We start from the raw sequence: 20249 nt of genomic DNA on the forward strand, positions 1-20249 counted from the left end.
TCCAAGCGCTCGGCCTTGGCACTTCCCTCCCAGTCTCTTCATGGCCTGTGGAGACCTCCCCCATACAAGGTTCTGGCCAGATGCCAACAGCACTCACTCCACAAAAGCACCAAGGTAACCCGTGGTTACCCCTAAACGCTTTCATAAGCACGGGGAGAACATGCCCCTCCTACATGCTAAACGGATCCTGACTTGAGAACAGACTCAGCTTTCAGCTTCACCCCGTGACCTCTCCTTCCAGAGCTGTGCTGAGCAGTTCTGGCAGCACTTCCAAGACACGAGAAAGGTGAGGTCCCCTCCCGCTTCCGGGTCTCGGAGGGTGAGGGGGAAGGGGAAGCAGCGGGGGTGGCTCTGGCCAGGCAGCCCAGGTCCAAGTACAGGAAAGGCCCGGCCGGCAAAGGTCGCAGGGGCCGGCCAGGGGAACCCCCGTGCCCTCAGCGCCCCCAGGTTAGGGTTCTAGATCACATGGGGACACCCAATCAAGTTTCAGTTTCCCATACACAGTGAAGAATCCCTTAGGAGAAGGCAGGATGTCCTTGAACTAAGAAGTCACTCCCTGTCTCCCGAAATCTGAACTAACCAGACAACCTGCAGCTCCCTTGCTAATCTGGCCCCGCCCCAGTCCTTTGGGCCGGCTGCAAGCTGGGGCCTGAGCGGGGGAGGCGTCAGGTCTATTCCACCACACGCGCTGAGCTGCGAGGCACCCGCCCACAACCTAGGTGACAGTGAGAACCACGATGGATGGGACCCCCTGCCTGAGGCCTCTCCACCAGGGCCGAACCCGACGATGCCAGTCAGGACCCCGCCACCTGTGACCAGGGCCACAGCCACCCAGCCCCGAGCAGGTGCAGGCGCGGACGCACAGGGCAGGGAGGGGAGCTCGTTACCTTCCTTCATGTTTGCGAACCGCTCCTTCAGCTGGTGATCCACCTCAGGACCAAAGGCAAAGTTATTCACAAATATAACACTGCAAAATAATATTCCAGTTGAGTGAAAAGAGGTTCTACCTGCACACACGTACAGAGCCGCAGCGCCTACCACGCCTACCGCCTCTGCCCGCACCACCTCCGCCCGGCCTGGGGACGGGTGCCGGGGCCCACGGGCTGTGACTGCCACCCTGGGTGCCGTGAACACGGACACCGCGACAAGCAGACCGCTAGCTCCCTTGGCAAGGCGCGCACGGACACGGGCCCAGGGCAACGGGCTGCCCTGCCTGCCCCTCAGGTGCCCCGGGGTTGGAAAGCGGGCAGCTCAAGCACCAGCTGGGCAGAGAGGTGCGAGGACACCCAGGCAGGAAAGCAGCACAGACCCGTCAAGCTGCACCACCACCCGAGGGCCCAGCGCCAAGTTCTTCCGAGGCAGGGCCTGGCCCATCCTCTCCCGTTTCTCAAACGTTCTCTGGCACCCGACGGCCCGAGGAAGCGCTGCCTGAAGACGCCCACCGGGCAGTAGGAGGCTGCTGCCCGCACAGGCCCCCAACCTGTCCCCTCCTCTGCCCGCCGGCTCCTGCCCCCATGTAGGACCCCCACCAGGGATCCCTTCCCCATCTGAACGTGACGGAGAGCAGCGAGCTGTCTGCTGTTCCATGCCACTTGTCTGGAATCTCGGTACTAGGACAGTAACGGAGGATCTGACTGGGGCGAGGACGGACACGGGCAGCAGGAGAAGCACTGAAGGCGTAAGCCAAGCTCTCTCGCTGCCGACCGCTTGGAAAGAAACCCAGATGCGGTGCGGTTCAGGTTGGGGCCGACAGGCAGAGCCCTGACGAGAGCGGCGAGCTGGGGAGGCTCCGACAGGGCGTGGGGCCGGCCTGGAGAGGTCCCTGCGCTGGGATGGAGCCTGGGAAGGCTGCACGCCAGGGTCTCAGGGTGGCAAGCCAGGACAGACCCTGGGCTGCCTGAACTACAATCACCCGAGAGGAACAAGGAAGCTCCCTGAGGCCCGCGGAAGCCAGGATGAAGACCCCTGAGCGCAGAGGAGCTGGTCAGGGCGGGGACACCCCCAAAAGGAAGCAGAGCGCCTAGGGCACTCGCCGTCTGGGGGTCACCGTCTGGGGGCCCCGGCAGAGCCCAGCCTCGGGGCCTCGCGGTGCTCTGGGCGAGCTCTTCCTCGCCGGGCCACAGCTGCTGGGCGCCCCCCACGGCAGCTGCTCCAGAGCCCCCCGACCCCATCTGATGGGGACACCCACGGGGTCAGCACAGTCCCCTCAAGAAAAGGGGGGCGGCGTGCCCAAATCAGGTGAGACATTCTCACGGGAGAGCGAGACAAGGACAGGCCTTTGTGAACGAGGGATGCCTGTTTCCTACCTGCCTGCACGGAACCCAGTGGTGGGGCCTCGGGGAGCCGTGCAGCGAGCACATGCAGAAGGAAGCGGGGAGGCCAGACCGCGAGGTCGAAGGGAAAAGGTGTGACCCGCCCCCCTCCAGAGAGCTGAGAGAGTGACACGCCCGCCCCGCGGTCACCAAGGCCCGGCCACCCCCACTGAGCCACACGAGCACCTCGCGCTCCACAGGCACTGCCACTGCTGCCGCCAGGTGCGCAAGCGCGGGGTCCAGCCCGCTCCCCGGCCCCAGGTCTGGGCAGGACAAGGGAAGGAACCACGGAGGCAGAGCTGCCCGCAAGCTCAGGATACGCGGCGGTGTCGGCCTGGAGACTGCTTGCCACGGCGCTACCATCCATCCCGGGGAGGCCCGACGGCAGGAACCTGCACTGAGCCCAGGCCCTCCCCGCGCTCTCCGGCCCCTGCCTGCTGGGGTGACCCCCGGGGAGGGGGAGCAACCCGGGGAGGGGGATCTGCGCCGCCCCGCGCCATCCTGCCCTGCCCAGCAGGCCCCCGCGGCCCTCGCAGCCTCACGCTGGCCCGGCCGTACCTCGTGTTGGCGATCCGCTCTCTCCACTCCTCCGAGAGGAAATCTCCTCTCTCCAGCTGAAAGGAGAAAAGAGGGACAGCCCATCACTCAGGGGTCTCGCTCGCCTCTGCACCCCGCCCCCACCTGCCCCCCAAAGAAGAGATGGAATGAGCAGAGGCCCTGAGTTGGGAGGCCGCGGCAGGGCGGTGGCGTTGGGGCCAGGCTCCCACAAGGGGACGGCGGGGAGAGGCCGAGACCACGCCATGCCCGTGCAGGGCCAGCAGGGGGCGCCCCGAGGCGGCCGTGCTGGACAGAGCACACGCGGCGAGGGCGCAGCTCTCCTGCACCACCTCGCCTGTCTCCCGGGCAGCAGGGCTGTCCTTACGCCCTGACCACTATCTTTGTTAGCCGACTAATCTCATTGTGCCTCAAGGCCAAAGTCTGCCTGAGACAACTCAGACCTTATTAACCTAACTGCCCAGAACTGTACCACTTAACAAACCAAGAAATCTGGCTTTATAATTCTTAAAAAAAAGGCTATCATCCCACTCCTGGGTGTCCACCCCAGAGAAGTGAAAACAGACCTCCACAGGAAAACCTGCACACCCCTGTCCGCAGCAGCAAAGGTGGGAACCCACGTGTCCGTCATGAACGTGGACATATAAACACCCTGTGGTCCCTCCACACACGGGAGCAGCACCCAGCTACAAAAAGGGGTGAAGCCCCGACACTCGCTACAACGTGGACGGACCCTGAGAACACGATGCTCAGTGAGGGAAGCCAGACATAGAAGGACACACAGCGTGTGATTCCACTGACGGGAAACGTCCAGGACAGGCGGACCCAAAGACAGAGCGTCTCTGGGGGAGGGTGGAGGTGGCTGCTGGCGGCCCCCGTCTGCACCCCACAAGCCACCAGGTGACCGGAGGCCCTCCAGGCAGCAATGGGGCAGCACCACCCAGCAGGGCTGGCCCCTGAGCCTGTCTCGGACGAGCAGGAGGGAAGACCCCAAGCGGAGGAGCCTGTGGGTGAGTGCCACGGCACCCAGGCAGAGCAGCTGCAGGTCCGGCGCCCTCCAGCACACAGGAGTCACCCAGGGACATGAGGGGCCGAGCCCCGCAGGGCAGAACGGAGATGGCTGTCCTAAAACACGAAGGTGCCGTGGGAGGTCTACGTCCCGGACGTCCGCGTCTGCTCGCTGGGTCCTCTCCCCTCCTGAGGCTGCCACGGTTCCCTGCGCACAGCCCAGCAGGCTCGGGGCACTGACCCAAGTCCAAAGTCCTTACGATGCCGCACAGGAAAAAGCTCAAGCTGCAGGCCTGAGGCCGTGTCCTGCGAAGGCCGCTCGGTGTCTGGAACCGGACCTCAGGGGCTCCCTGTCCGCACACTCTCCGGGAAAACATGGGGTCCACATGGGCACCCGCTCTCCTCCCAGAGTCTGGGGTCTCGGCTGACCGGCCCCCAGTGAGAACCCTGGGCTGGGTCCTGTGAGCCTCCCTGGGGCCCGCACCTCGCTCGTGCTGTCGCGTCTCGCTTGGGGGAGTGAAGCGCGCCCTGTGGAGTCTGGAAGCTGCGCCCGGTCCCCTGGACCCACCCGACGCCTCTTCCCTCCGCTGGTTTTGCTCCGTCCTGTCTCTGAATAAACTGCAATGTGAGGACGACGTCTGCTGCGTCCTGGGGTCCCGCAGGCTTGTCCTGATGTGGCTTCTCTCTCCATGGGGGCTCACCCATCCAAGCCACACCGTTTCAAGCCACAGCGCCACTGCTCTGTTGTGGCCTCACGTTCAAGGCAAGAAAACAGCCATTGTCCCGGCCCCGCCGCCATTCGCCTCTTGACACAGACTGGCCGAGTCGGCTCTGTGTCGCTGGGGCCAATGTGCCCGAGTTAACCGTGGCAGGAAGATGTCGCCCCCCACCAAAGACCCGTGACTGGCCCCAAGATAACCAACACCTCCAGTGTGGAGAAACGCACGCGGGGATAAGAAAGAACGGACTCCAGCCCGCATAGGCACAGCGGCTGCCACTGCCTGCCCGGGGACCTCGCCGGGGGTACCTCCCCACACAGCACTTCCGGGAGGCCGCCACCGCCCCAGGCACGCGAAACCTGTGTGCCAGGCCCACTGCCAGGGGCCGACAGCACGGGGTCACCCGGCTGTCGCCAGGCGGAGGGGATGCCCTGAGGTGTGACAGACGCAGGCAGAAGCCGGGCTTAGGGAGGGCCCAAGGGCTCCGACGGGAGGAGAGCTGTGGGCTGCAGGGCCGGGCAGGGACCGAAGAGGCGGCTCGGGCGCCAGGAAACACGCTGGGCTCGGAGGCTCCTGCTGGCTTCGTTCCCCTGCTCAGTTACTAAGTGACAGAGGCAGGACCCTGCCCGCCAACCAGGGCACCTGCTCCCAGCCACAGAGAGCCGCAGTGGGGGCACCTTTCCAGACCCAGCCGGCAAGCTCCTGCCAAATCCAGGCGTTGGGCAGGGACTGTCGCCACACCCTCCTGGAGCAGGGCCACATGGACGCCAGAGGCACAGCTGGCTGCCGCTCCGGACACGGCCGCCAAGGCCGCGACCAGGAGTCCTCTGAGCCGAGTTCTGCTCGCAGCCACCTCGCGAGGCCGCAGAGCAAGGGCAACTGACAAGCGCCCTGGACCTCACGAGGCCAAAGAGCGAGAAGGTTCACACACAGGGAGCCCCGCCAAGGAGCCAGCTGACGTGCCACTGACCCCCAGACACCCACCAGGCCAGGCGCTGCCGCCCAAAGGTGACGAGGGGAGGAAGGAAGGAGAGGTGACCCGCCGGGGCGGGCAGCCCACCAACCTCACCCCCGCCTCTCCCTCCAGCAGCGGGGATGGTACCAGCAGCTAGAACCACACTCCGGATGAAGCAGCGAGGGCTGCCCGCGGATCCATCGGGGCACCCCTGGGGCCTATGTCAATGCCGACTTCTGCGCTATGGGCTTGAACGGCTTGGCCCTCTCACCAGAGGCAGGAGGCACTTCTTAAATTTAAAAACCTATGTTTTAGGACGTCATGAGGTCTTAGGAAAACGGTAAACCACCCAGGAACTCTTAGCAGCATGCCGGTGGATCTAGGGACTGGGCAGGAAGAAGTTTCCTGGAAACAGAAACCAACTGGACTGACCGCCCTCAGCCTGAGCAACGAACAGCAGAGGACTTGAGGTGCAGGAGGGACGCGGGAGGACAGAGGATACGCCCCTCGTTTTTCACCGAGGGGAGAGAGTCCTGCAAGAAATCCCACCAGGAAAAAGGGGAGCGGAGCTGGGCCCAGCCTGTAGATGTGCAACTCCTGGTCCAAGAGCAGCAGAGCGGAAGCAGAGAGGGCACGGCCGAGCTCACGCCACGAAGCCACACCACCCCGATGCCAAAGCCAGGCGTCACGAGAAAGGAAAACTACAGACCAGCATCCCTCTTGGCTGCAAATAACCTCAACAAAATAGGAGCTATACCCCAGGGCCAGGTGGGATTTACCCCGGGCGTGGAAGTACATCAACCTCTGTACTCTGTCCCCTCAACAGGCCAAAGAAGAAAATCACACAATGCAAAAGCAGCTTTAACAAAACCCAATACCCATTCACAATAAAGGTTTTCAGCACAAAAATAACAACAGAGGTGAACTCTGTCAACTTAAAAAAGAACATCCACAAAAAAACCCTAAAGCTAACATCACACCCATGGTGAGAAGCTTGCGGCTTTCCTGCTAAGATCAGGGGCAAGGCAAGGATATGCCCTCTCATCCCCGCTCTTCAACACCATACTAGAAGCCCCGGCTAATGCAATAAGACAAGAAAAGGAAAGGGTACAGATCGAGAAGGAAGACATAAAACTGCCTTTGTTCAAAGGTGATGTGATCGTCTATGTAGAAAATCCAAAAGAATCAACGACAGCGACGGCAACCCTGGAACTAACACAGCAGCTACAGGAAGGCTGCAGGATGAGGGTATGGCTGTACGTCAGCACAGAGCAGACAGAAGTCAAGTGCAAACCCCTCAGAGTGGCCAGCACATCACTGAAGGAGGAGAACGAGGCTGGAGGCCCGATGCCACGTGGTTCAGGACTGACTCTCACGAAGACGCAGCTGTCAAGACACTGCGGTGCCACCGAGAGAGCAGACGGGGAGAGCGTGGGACGGAGCGGAGCGGCCGCTGGCCTCGGACGAATCAACAAAGACGGCTCAGCAGACAGAGGCAGCCCTGCAGCAGACGGGGTGGGGCAGCTGGATGTCTGCACACGGAGAAATGAATGTAGACGCAGACCTCACTCCCTCCACAAGAAGTAACCAGAAAGAAACCACGAACCTACAGGCAAAACGCACAGCCACAGAACTCCTATACGATACCGTGAGGGTAAACCTAGGTGAGCTGAGGCTTGGCTTTTAAACACGACACCGAAAGCATGACCCATGAAAGGAGAAATGGCTAGGCTGTTCTAAGAGCCTGGAGCCCCCTCTCCTGCGCCCCCATCTGCCTCCCACCTACGATTACGTGACCCACTCTGGGTCCCCGAGGCGACGGGGACGCCGATTCTGGCCCCACAACCCTGCCCGCAGGACGGCGCAGGGAGAGCAGCGAGCACGGCAAGGAACTCTGGGAGGGGGCGTCAGGACCACGTCGCAGCCAGCTGGGGTCTAAGTGACCTGGGGGGCGTGAGATGGGAAGTGGTGGGTGTGGTGAAGATCTGGTTGCGGACCCCGCCCCCTGCGATGCCCCAGCAGCGGCCCAGGGTATGGTGGCTGCGTGGCGGCCGTGCGTCCACAGGCAACCGAAACCTGGCAGGGAGACTGATGGAGCCTTGAGCACAGAAACGCACTCGAGCCGAGGATGCGGACGCGGACACCCTGGGCAGGAGGAGCAGAGAGAGAGGCCAGAGCGTCCAGGATCCAGGAGCGAGACCTGAGGAACCTCGGCGTCGAAAGGCCGGGCTGAGCGATGCTGAGTGAGGGGCAGAGGGGCAGGCAGCACCGGGACAGCTGGGGGACTCATCCGCTGGGCCCCACACTGCTGCGGGGGGCAAGCAGGAGAAAGATGCCCTCAGACGGCCCGCGGACGGGGCAGAGGTCGCCTCGCCCACACCCTGCCGCCCCCACCTGCCGACCCGGGAGGGGCGCTGCCTCTGAAAGAGCCGGTGCTCCGAGGCCTTGCTGGTGCCTGGGGGGCTGAGGAAGAGAAATGCCACGTGGGCCACCTCTGTTCTCTGAGCGCCCGCAAGGGCCCCCAGGAGGGAGGACGAGAGTGGCCGGCAGAGGGGGGAAAGCGTGGGGAGGGCGCTCGGGCAGGGGAGCTGCCCCCGCCCCCGGGGGCGGAGGCTCAGGGCAGGCACTGCACCAGCAGCCGCGGGGCATGGAGCGGTGGCACTCACTGTGTATTCTGCGTGCTTTTTTCCGTACCATTTCATCCACTTCCTGAACTCTCGGTCCATGGTCTGCAAGGAGCCGAACCAGACAGCCCGTCAGGAACCAGGCAGCCGGGAGGGCACCCACGGCTCCCAAGCCCCCTTCCTCCCCTCGCCCGCCCGCTCCGGGGTCCCTGGCAAAGGCTTCCCAACCACAGGGAACCCGAGTCAGCGGGCGTGCGAACCACACTCTAAACGCGTTCCTGTGGGGATGACACCGCTCAGACGCACGCTCTCCCCAGACCCTGCCGCCCCCCAGGCAGACGCTGGCACAAGGGTGACGCCAGCTGACCCCACGGTGCTGGGGGAACTCCCCTCCCCTTGACCCCCGGCACAGGCCACGCCCTCGCCCCACAGGCCACCACAAACCAAGGTTGGAAAGAAAAGCCACGGATGCAACCGTGCCCAGGGCCCAGAAGCGCTCACCTCCGCGTACTTGGCCGGGATGTCAGCTTTCTCGACACCATAGTGATGTTTGCAGTTGGTAGCCGCGGCGACCTGCAGCACAACCTGGCCCACTCCTTCAGAGAGAGAGAGAGAGAGAGAGAGAGAGAGAGACAGAGAGAGAGAGAGAGAGACAGCAGCAGGTGTCAGATGTGCACTGTGACAGAGGCCACACCCCAGCCACTGGGGCGATGGCCACAAGGTCACCAGGCAGAGGCCACGGGCTCTCAGCGAAGGTGCCCGAGCGCCCTCCGAGGTCACAGAATGTGTTCAAATGCCCCAGGCCGTGGGCTGAGCCGCCACCAGGGGACAGCCATCTGGGTTCCACTTCATCATCCAAGGACAACACTCCACGGCCCCCCAGCCAGAATCCGTCCTTGGTCCACGGCCCCATGTGGCATTAACTGTCCAGACACAGACCCAGCTGTGTGAGACCCAGGAACCCCTCGGGAAGGCTCCCGCCCGCCCCGGACACACCACGGTTCCACTACACGGCCAGCTCGCGTCCTCAGCCGAGTCTGAAGCGGGCTCAGAGAGGGGGCGGGAGAGCCCCACACCACACATGCCAGCAGGACGGAGGCAGAGTCTGCGGGCATTTAGGCTTCATGACAAAAGGAAGCTTTTTAAATGGTCTCTCCTTGAACTTAGATCAGTTGCACTTTAAATAAAGTGTCAGGAGCCCCTTGATTTCCCATTTTGAATAGAATGTACTCCAACGATGAAAACAAACCTCTATTCAGAAACACGGGGTAAACACGGGAGAGGATGTGCGGTCCCTCCCAGGGGACAGGGGGAAGGTGTGGAGAGCTGGACCTGAGGAGGCTGGCGCTTCTCAGAAATCATAAGCCTTCTGACACTAGGGGAATTTTACAGGCTTTTAAAGGAATGACCTTTGAAGTACGTGCATTCTTATTAAAATATGAATCGTACACTTAAAGAGGACTTAAACCGACGATGACACCACGAAAGAAGCCATCTTCGTCCCCATCTGCAGGGCGCCTGCCCGGCTGAGACAGGGCTTTCGGGTCTGTGAGCAGGTCACATGGGGTGGCAGAGATGCCCCAGCGGGCTATGCTGGGGGTTCCTGATGGAGCTGCCCAACGACATGCCAGATAGCACCCCCGTCAGCCCGTGACCTCACGGGTCCCACCAGGAACCAGTCAGCCCAATGCTTACTCAGGCAGCACGGCGTGCCACGTGTGCGCCTGCCAGGCCCTAACCCCAGGAGTCTCCACTCTGCGCAGAAGGACGCCCCGTGAGCAAGCAAGGAGGCCGCTTGGGCTGGTGAGTGCGGGCAGGGGGGAGGGACCGCCAGCAAGGTGGGGGCTGGTCCACCTCGGTGGTCCCCGGGGCCGCCTGTGGGCCAAGAGCCAGGAGCAGCCCCAGGCCCAGGAGGGAGCAGGAGGGAGTGCAGCCACGAGGCCTGGGAGCACAGGGAGCAGGGCTCTCCTCTCCGCAGCAGCAGGCACGGGGGGTGGGGGGAACGGGGGGCGGGAAGCAGAGCTGCAGCTCAGCGCTGGCGGCTGGGCGGAGCCCACGGACCTTCTCAGGCTGGCTGAGCAGGAGTGAAGGGGCAGGTTTCTGGGCACTGGAAAGGCAGGCTTGGTTTGCGGCCTGCCGGGTGGGGGGAGGGGTGTGCTGACTAGGACTGCAGGGTCAGGGCTCCCCCACTGCCTAGCACTTGCCCCGGACCCCTCCCGGCGGGCACACGGGCTTGGCCCACACTCACCGCTACCCAGGTCCACAAACAGGTCGTCCTCGGTCATCTTGATCTCGTCGATCATCTGGGCGACCAGGTCGAAGGAGGTCTCCCCGTACACCTCCGGGGAGAAGGGCTCGTAGTTGTTGAGTTTCTCGGGGTCTGTCACCGAGTGGTTGTAGACCTGCTGCAGGATGTGGCGCAGGAGCCCCGTGGACGGCCGCGTGTTCAGCTTCATGGGCTGCGTGGTGCCCTTCCACTGCGGCACAGGGGGCGCCAGTCGGTCCACCTGGGCCCCACCCCGCCGGCCACGCCACTGCCCCCAATGGTGACGCGTGTGCGTGGGAGCGTGTGTGTGAGCCTGTGTGTGGATGTGTGTAGTATGAACCTGCGTGCACGCGTGTACCCGTGCGGGGGTGCGTGTGCACACGTGTGCACCCCTGGACCCAAGCAGTGTGAGCTCCCCAGCACAGCTCCCCTCTCCTAGCTGGTCTGTCCCAGCACCCAGAGTGCCCGAGGGGTGGGTGAAGGACGGAGAAGCCCCAGGAAGGCTCCCCGTCACCCGCCCGCCTGCCGTGGCCCCCAGGGGCGACCAGGGCCCGGGACCCCCTTGGAAGTAACGAGGTCGCTCAGTTCCGACTGTCTGCCTCACAGCGGCTGCGGTTCCCCGCCCCCTCCCCACTACACGGTCCAACGCCCTGGGGTGCTGCAGACTCTGCACTCCCAGGGCCTCAGGGGTCGGGTTGAAGCACCCAAGCGACTCGACAGGCAACGGGGTCCTGAAGCACAGCGTGGGCCCGGAGGAGGAGGCGGGCCCGAGGGGCAGGTGAAGGCCACATACCAGCTGGTGGATGCTGTCGATGGCCCGGTTGTACTTGTCACAGAGCCTCTGCATGCTTTCGAAGCTGAAATAGGCAGGGGATAGCCGCTGGCCACTGCCGAGCTCGGAACAAGCCACCGGGCCTCGTGGGAGGGGGCAGAGGTCCCAGGGGCATCATGGGGCCTCGAGACCAAAGCGGAGGGGTCGGCTCACGGGTCAAAGCCTCGGGCAGCGGCGCCCTGCAGGCCTTGGGTGAGGAAAGGGCTACGCACAGCCATCCGCAGAGAGAGGCGGGCGGGACCAAGGCTGCCTCACCCCCAACCCGTGGATGCAATGAAGTCCCACCGCCCCAGGGCTGGGCCGCCCCTTCCCCGTCCTAGCCGGGGGGAGCCTCCATGTTTACCCCTCGGCCTAACTTGAGTGGGCGGGGGGACAGCCGGGGCACCGAGGGCCACGTGGAGGCAGACGGGCTCCTGCTCTATTGGTCGGGTGGAAGGGGATGACAGCCGACAGCCTGGCTCTGCAGAGAGTAGGGTCAGCACCTCCCCCCTCACGCCAACATCACTTCTGTTTACTATACCTGTTTAAGTTTCTGACACTTTCACAGATATAAGCAGCCTGTGTTAGACGCCTAACAAGGGAGTTGTCAGGAGTTTTTAACAAGACTAGGCTCTCCCAAACACCAAGGGAATGAGTTTTCAACGGAATCCCCTAACCCAGGGGTACCCCCGGGGCGGTATCTGGGGCCATTTGTGGTTGTCACCAGTGGCATTGAGAGATGGGGCGGGGGCTGCCTGGGACGGCCCCGCGGAGAACGACCTGCCCGAGGCCCGCAGTGAGGGGCTGTGCCTGGTGCCTGCGCTGCACAGGGGAGGGGCTGTCACTCGGGGGCTCGTCCAATACCCCCTACAGGCAGGGCAGAAGGCCGCTGCTCCCCAGTGAGACGCCAGGACCCCGGGGAACCCAAGGATGCACACAGGGGTGCAGGGAGCACCCGCCGCAGCCCCTCCCCACCTGCGTCTTCGAGCCCCCCCGGCCCTCAACCCTGGCCCTGGAAGGACTCTGGGAATTTAAGTGCACCTTCCTTCCTTCCTAACAGAAGTAAAAGAATTCAACTGGGACCTGTAACCATATGGCAAGTTCAGTTTCCTAGAATGGCAGCTGCAGCTGAAAAGCCAGAGATCTCAAGCGGGAAAGAGCAGGCACGGCTGAAGCCTGTGAAACTCACACACAGACACACAGAGAGGGATACGCGGCTCCAACACGCTGGGAGCAGGCTGACACGCCACAACAAGGCAGGAAACCCACATTCCGGGTGAGCTAACCACGTGCACAGGCACGAGGGGTCCAGCCCAGCACCGGGCCGCGGGGTCCCGGGGAGCACGGCCCAGCAGCCACCCGAGTGCAGTGTCTGTGAGTGACATGCCCATCCCTGGCCCCAGGCACCCACTCTTCGAAATGGAAGGGTGGACGCGATGGCCAGTCCATTTCCAGCTCCTGTCTTCCTACGCAGGCCACAGGGAGAAAACAACGCACTAGTTCGCAACCTCACTTCCTTGTGTTCTGACTTCTACACCTCCTTCAAAGCCTCTGGCTACACCCTGGAAGAGACCTTTTCCTGGGAGGATGAGCAACACGGAAGCTCAGGGGAACCTGGGCACCCTGATCCCTGCCAGGATCCACCCGACAGAGGAGCTCGGCCCTCTGTGCCGGCCCTGCCGTCACAGACCCTGAGGTCGCACGGGTCCCTGGGGTGGGCGCCGTCAGACCGCCCCCTGCCCTCGCCCAGCCCCACGTCCTTCCAGTCTTTCCTCAACCGGCTGAACACGGAGGGAAGAACACCAAACCCCCACCTGCAAGCACCTTGCACCAAAAGCGCCCTTAAGCACCCCGGCTGCTCTAGGCCGGGCCCATGGCACTCAACCATCATGAGACATGAGCTGCACGGACCTCAAGACCATCATTCAAGGTCAGCGGCCACAGCCGCCCTCACCCCAGGGGCAGGAGGCGTCCTCATCAGGGGTCAGGACCCACGGATGCGCTGGCCGCCCGAGCCCGTGTGGCCACCTGTGCCGACGCTGCCGGGGTCTGGTTGCTCTGGACGAGGGGCCAGCACGGGTGGCCTCTTGTCACAACAGCAAGTACTGATGACTGAACAGGGAGGAGGGGGAGGCAAGGGGGTGGGACCAGGGGCTGACTGAGGCTGGGAAGGCCGGCCAGGACCACAAGTCCTCCAAACGCGGAAGTGAGCCCACGTGAGCAGGTCTGGCAGCAGGGCCTGTGCGGGGCTCGAGGGCGCCTCGGGGCCGCGTTCTCTGCCACGAGCAGCTACCTAAGCTGGAGCCTGCATGCCACCTCGAGACTGCCAAGGACGGAGACAGGCAGGAGCGTTTCTCAAAGAAAAACAAAAAAAATTCCAGGCAGGCATTCCAGACACGGCCTCGCCCTTCCCCACCCACAGGACTCTCCTCGGAGACCCAGGATGTGGCTGTAGGAAACTGCTAGACGTGGCCAAAGCCAAGTGAGACCTTGACCAGAGCTGGGCAGGGCCCAAGGCTCCCCAGGCCAGGCCGCCGGCGCTGGCAGCTGCCTGCCGTGAAGAGTGACTCCTAACTTGGGGTAGTTTCACACACACACCAATCCCAGTTGCTGCAACGTGCAGTTTCCAATTATGTCCTCACTCTGACAGCCTCTGCCAATATTGGATAAACATTTCCTACCAAAATAACTCAATGCTGGCTCTGAAAGGAAACTCTAAAAGGAACTTTCCCATCAGCCTGCAGCATCGAGGAAGATCTAATTATAGGCTGTGTCCACACACGCTGAGCCCGTCCCAAGTGCAGACGCAGCCCAGGCAGAACCCGGCTTACCTTTTGGTGTCATAGTCGATTAAAACATAATTCTCCATAGCGAGCTTGAGATCTGGGATTTCTTCACAGACCCACCTGAAACACAAAGAAAACTAGTATTAGTGCTCTGTTTTTTTACTCTCAACACTGTTCTTAAACGCTGTTTACTCTACAAATACAAAAACAAAACATCCTCATTACCCAACTCAAAATGTGAAAGAGTGAAGGGAGGTGTTACTTCAAAACAAAGGCTGTGAAGTTTACAATGCTGTCATTACAATGATGCTGTCCTTATGAATTACACAAGTATTACATTGCTTCAAGTTCCAACAATGTTGTCCATTGGGAGCTAAATGGACTTAATGTGTTACAGGGTCTAGGAAACCAAATCAGCTCAAATCAGGGAGTCTGAAAAGCAACGTATCCACCAGAAATGAAAGGGAACTATTATTTGAAGAATTAACTAATCCCAAGACAAACAACGGGGCTTCTTCAATAAACACACTGAAGGAATTCCCTGGTGGGCCAGGCCAGTGGTTAGCACTCTGAGCTTTCGCTTCCAAGGGCCTGGGTTCAATGCCTGGTTGGGGAACTAAGATCCCAAAAAACAAAAACAAAAACAAAAAAACACTGCAAGGGAAAAAAAGAGATGGAGGGGGAACCTGCGGACTGAAAGACAAAAATATATCCACCAAACCCAAGGTGTAACCCTGATTGGATCCTGATACAATCTTGAGAAAAGTTGTGAAAGAGGAGTCATCACTACAGAACTTACAGAGAATAAAAGGAAAATAAGGGATATTATGAAAAATGCCATGTCAATAAACTCAACAACTTGGGAGAAATGAACAAATTCCCTGAAAGACACAAATTACCAAAACTGACAGAAGAAGAAACAGAACATCTGAATAGCCCTATACCTATTACAGAACGTGACTTCCTAATCAAATACCTCCCACAAAGAAACTCCAAGCCCAGGTAGCTTCGCTGGTGAATTCTATGGATCACTGGAGAAGTAACACTAATCCTTTTCAGCTTTATGAGGCCAACGTTACCCTGACAGCAAAACCAGAGAAAGACAAAGCCTTGTAAACATAAAGTCATCACGAGGAAGGAAATCTACAGACCAGTATCCCTCACAAACACAGACACAAAAATCCTTTAGAAATATTAGTAAACTGAAGTCAGCAATACATCTTATTCACGTAGAGTTTATCCCAGGAATGAAAAGTTGTTTAACATTCTATAACTAGTCACTGCAGGGACTTCCCGGGCGGTCCAGTGGTTAAGACTCTGTGCTTCCACTGCGGGGAGCAAGGGCTCGATCCCGGGTTGGGAAACTAAGACCCCACATGTCGTGTGGCACGGCCAAAACAAAAACAAAAACAAAAACAAACTAGTCACTGTAATTTACCTCATTAAGAGAATAAAAGAGAAAAAAAGTCATACGATCCTCTCAAAAGATACAGAAAACGCACATGACGAAATTCAATTCCTAGTCACATAAAAACTTTCAGGAAACCAGAAACAGAAAGAGCCACCCTCCACCTGATGAAGGGCATGGGGTCGTGGTGGAGCTGCTGTCTCTGAGCAACAAGCCCGCTGCTGCCTGGGGCTCTGCCAGGAGGGGTACAAGGAGACCACAGGCCTGGAGAGGAAGGAGAGCCGGCTCTCTTGTGCCCACCTGGGTCCCTGTGTCATCCAGCCAGATTGCCTCATCCAGCAGCAGGTAGTTTTCTCCATCGTGCAGACCCCAGGCCCCTCCAAACACACACACCGGCCCTAGCCACTGGTGGCCGGCGCTCCCACGTCAGGGGTCTGGCTCCCCTCCCTGTGAGACCCGCCCAAGCTCACAGTCACCAGGGCAGCTGAGCAGTGCTGGCTCCCGTGTGTCATCCCCCCCAGCCCCCGGCTCCCTCAGACCCAAGGGCCCCTGGAGTCACTGCCCCCACGGTCATCACAGCCTCTCCACCTGGGCCTTCAGGGTGAGCGCCTTCACTGCTGGCGAGCTCTTGTCCAGCACACCTGCGTTCCCTTGGGAGGCCCCTAGCACAGAAGGCAAGGGCCCCCGCAGCCAGCACCAAGCTGGCAGTGCGAGCCTGCGCTCCCCAAGGATGGGATGGGCAGGGACCTTCAGCCTTCTACCACAGGTCCTGGACAGCACCACAAGGCAGGAAAAAGGAATGCACAGCATAAAGACAGGGAAGGAAGAAGCAAAATTGTCCCTACTCACACACACATGACTCAATACACAGACCATCCTAAGGAATTTACAGAGGACCTACCAGAACTCATGTGAATTCAGCAAGGTCACAGGACAAAGATCAACTACATTTATAAATGCCAGCAACAAAGAATTTTAAAAAGGAACAATTTTTTTTTTTTTAATAAATTTATTTATTTATTTATTTATTTTTGGCTGTGTTGGGTCTTAGTTTCTGTGCGAGGGCTTTCTCCAGCTGTGGCGAGCGGGGGCCACTCTTCATCGCAGTGCGCGGGCCTCTCACTGTCGCGGCCTCTCCCGTTGCGGAGCACAGGCTCTAGACGCGCAGGCTCAGTAGCTGTGGCTCACGGGCTTAGTTGCTCCGCGGCATGTGGGATCTTCCCGGACCAGGGCTCGAACCCGTGTCCCCTGCATTGGCAGGCGGATTCTTAACCACTGCGCCACTAGGGAAGCCCAAGGGAACAATTTTACTTTTTTTTTTTTTTAATTTTATTTATTTATTTTATTTATGGCTGTCTTGGGTCTTCGTTTCTGTGCGAGGGCTTTCCCTAGTTGTGGCAAGCGGGGGCCACTCTTCATCACGGTGCACGGGCCTCTCACTATCGCGGCCTCTCTTGCTGCGGAGCACAGGCTCCAGACGCGCAGGCTCAGTAATTGTGGCTCACGGGCCCAGCTGCTCCGCGGCATGTGGGATCTTCCTGGACCAGGGCTCGAACCCGTGTCCCCTGCATTGGCAGGCAGATTCTCAACCACTGCGCCACCAGGGAAGCCCAAGGGAACGATTTTATATGTTACTTAAAATAACATTAAAACGTGGACTTCCCTGGTGGCCCAGTGGTTAAGAATCCGCCTGCCAACGCAGGGAACATGGGCTCGAGCCCTGGTCCGGGAAGATCCCACATGCCGCGGAGCAACTAAGCCCGTGTGCCGCAACTACTGAAGATCCCACATGCTACGGAGCAACTAAGCCTGTGCACCACAACTACTGAAGCTCACGCGCCCTAGAGCCTGCGTTCCGCAACTACTGAGCCTGCAAGCCACAACTACTGAAGCCCACGCACCTAGAGCCCATGCTCCGCAACAAGAGAAGCCACCGCAAATGAGAAGCCCCCGCGCCGCAGTGAAAAGTAGCCCCTGCTTGCCACAACTAGCGATAGCCTGCGTGCAGCAATGTAGACCCAACAAACCCAAAAATAAACAAATAAATAAATAAATGTAAAAACAAAAACAAAAAAACAACATTGAAACGTAAATACTTAGGGATTATCTTAATGAAAAATTTGCAAGACCTCTACATTGAAAACAAAACATCACTGAGAAAAATTAAAGACAACATAATAGTAAATATATAAATAAACAAACAATGCTCATGGAATACAAGACTAAATATTGTTAAATCTCCTCCTCAAACTGAACTGCAAAATAATTCCTATGAAAAAGTCCAGTAGGCTTTTTTCTGAGTAACAGACAAGCTGATTCTCAAACTGACATACAAAGGCAGAGAATCTAGAATAGCCGAAATAGTCTTCAAAAATAACAGCACTGTTTCAAGATTCACACTGCCTTAATTTGAGACTTAATGTAAAGCTACAGTAACCAAGAGTGGGGTATTGGCAGAGAGGTGAACGAACAGATCAATGGTACAGGACATGGAATCCACAGATAGACTAAATTTTAACAGCTGATTTTTTGACAAAAGCACCAAGGCAATTTGATGGGGAAAGGAACATCTTTTCAACAAATGAGGCTAGAACGATCGAATATTGAATGGAAAAAAAAAAATCTTGACCCCCATAAACACAAACCCTCATCAGACATAAACAAAGATTAATTCACAATTGATCTTAAACCTGGATGTAAAAGCTAAAACCACAAAGCTTCCTGAAGAAAACAGGAAAATAACTGCATGACTCTGCAGGCAAAGATTTCCTGGATATGACCCAGACGACCCACCAACAAAGAATAAATTGATAAGTTAAAAACTTCCACTCATCAAGATGCCATTAAAGCCGCAATCAGCCACACTATGCATAATACGCTATCTCACTAGGCACTCAGTTGGAATATGTTAATAATTCTTATAACTCAGTAAGAAGACAAACAACCCGTTCTCAAAAAACAGCACAGCGCTTCCCTGGTGGCGCAGCAATTAAGAATCCGCCTGCCAATGTAGGGGACACAGGTTTGAGCCCTCGTCCGGTTAGATCCCACATGCCACAGAGCAACTAAGCCCGCGAGCCACAACTACTGAAGCCCGCACGCCTAGAGCCCATGCTCCACAACAAGAGAAGCCACTGCAACGAGAAGTCCGCGCACCGCAACCAAGAGTAGCCCCCACTCACGGCAACTAGAGAAAGCCTGCGCGCAGCAACAAAGACCTAACAGCCAAAAATAAAAATTAACTAATGAATTAATTAAAAAAAAACAGCACAAACTCTTCTCCAGGGGAAAAACCAGAGCTCTCTGGAGCAGTGGCCGACTCTTGCGCTGGGACACAGCAAATTCAAGATGACTCTGGAGCATCTGGCGGCTCCAGAAAGTGAGGATGTGCTCAAGAGTGGGTGGGGCCAAGTCAAAGGGACTGGGCACAAACACAAAGAGCCCCCCAGGCCAGCACAGGAACAGCCTGAGGAGCAAAACAAGTAATACAGCAGCGGGGTATGACCCACAGAATGAAGTCAATGCCTGAGGAGGAACAGCCTTTCCTCACAGAAAAGTTCCAATTAATAAATGGTGGGAGAATGACGGAAACAGAAAAGCACCTTTTGGGACTTCCCTGGCGGTCCAGTGGTTAAGACTCCACGCTTCCCCTGCAGGGGGCATGGGTTCAGACTATGATCCCGCATGCCGCGCAGCACGGCCCAAAAAAAAAAAAAAAAAAAGCATCTTTCAAACGCCCCAGTAACTAGTCCTTGCAGTCCACCTCTGGATGCTAAAAGCAGAGGCAAAAGTCCAAGAAGAAACAGGATATCTGCACAGCCTTCAAGTATTGGGTTGGCCAAAAGGTTCGTTCAGAAACCCGAATGAACCTTTTGGCCAACCCAATATTTCCCCCACGATTTTTATTAATTAAAAAGGGGAAAACAGTAACTTTACACTGGAGAAATCTGGAAGATACCACCTCAACCACGTGATCCAAGTTAATGTCATCATGGCAAGACATGTGGATGCCACATGCCTCTTGCTGTACTCAGAGCTCTTATCAGGAACACTTTTTGGTCAAATGCTTTTTCTGCACCCATTCCATACTATTGGGAAGCAGACCACACGTGACGTTTTCATCCATAAATATTTCAGTATTTAACTGTAAAACTTATGGCTTCTTTTTTTTTAAACGTAAGTGGATGCCACTGTCACACCTAGGGAAAATAACACCAGGAATAGTAGAGAATTCCTCAAACTCATAGTGGGCATCTGTGAAGAACCTACAGCTAACATCACCTCAGTGGTGGAAGGCTAAATCTTTCCCACCAGGATCAGGGAAAAGGCAAGAACACCAGATTTCACCACTTCATTGCAAAACAGTCTTGAAGGTTCCAGGCAATTCAGTAAGGTCCAGAAAAAGAAATAAAATCATGAAGCCTGTAAAGGAAGAAGTAACGCTGTCCCCACTTACAGGTGATACAATTATTTCCACAGCAAGTCCCAGGAAATCTATAAAACTACCACTAGGATTGATGAATTAAGCACAAGGTCACGGTTAATACACAAAAATCAACAGTATTTTTACCCAGTAGCAGAAGGCAAATAGAACTTAAAATTTAACACACAATCCCACTTATGGTAATGACAAAAGCATGAATGAGCTAGGAATAAACCTAACAAAAGGTTGTCCAAGACCTCCACACTGCAATGCCAGAGCTGCCAAAAGAAATGTTGAAAGGCCTAAGTAAGTGCAAAGGTATACCATGTTCATGGATTGGAAGACTCAACAGAGATGGCAAATAACTCCAAGATGACCTACA

The 20249-nt window shown here is 57.8% G+C and overlaps 1 protein-coding gene across 4 annotated transcripts in view; it reads right to left on the minus strand.

The window, feature by feature from the left end:
- The window catches only part of DOT1L (DOT1 like histone lysine methyltransferase), a 57792-nt gene that overhangs the window by 21651 nt on the left and 15892 nt on the right, over positions 1-20249 (minus strand). For 3 of the 4 annotated variants that reach the window (XM_082381739.1, XM_082381738.1, XM_082381737.1), the window contains exons 3-10: positions 14082-14156; positions 11233-11296; positions 10422-10650; positions 8675-8769; positions 8216-8278; positions 7750-7857; positions 2871-2926; positions 888-967 (exon numbers count right to left, since the gene is read on the minus strand). In XM_082381739.1, coding sequence (XP_082237865.1) covers positions 888-967; positions 2871-2926; positions 7750-7857; positions 8216-8278; positions 8675-8769; positions 10422-10650; positions 11233-11296; positions 14082-14156 — 770 coding nt within the window. The remainder of the gene's footprint in view (positions 1-887; positions 968-2870; positions 2927-7749; positions 7858-8215; positions 8279-8674; positions 8770-10421; positions 10651-11232; positions 11297-14081; positions 14157-20249) is intronic. The other variant, XM_082381740.1, reaches the window with a different exon arrangement.

This window comes from Balaenoptera borealis (genome assembly GCF_965194805.1).
Source record: "Balaenoptera borealis genome assembly, chromosome: 2".
NCBI lineage: Eukaryota > Metazoa > Chordata > Mammalia > Artiodactyla > Balaenopteridae > Balaenoptera > Balaenoptera borealis.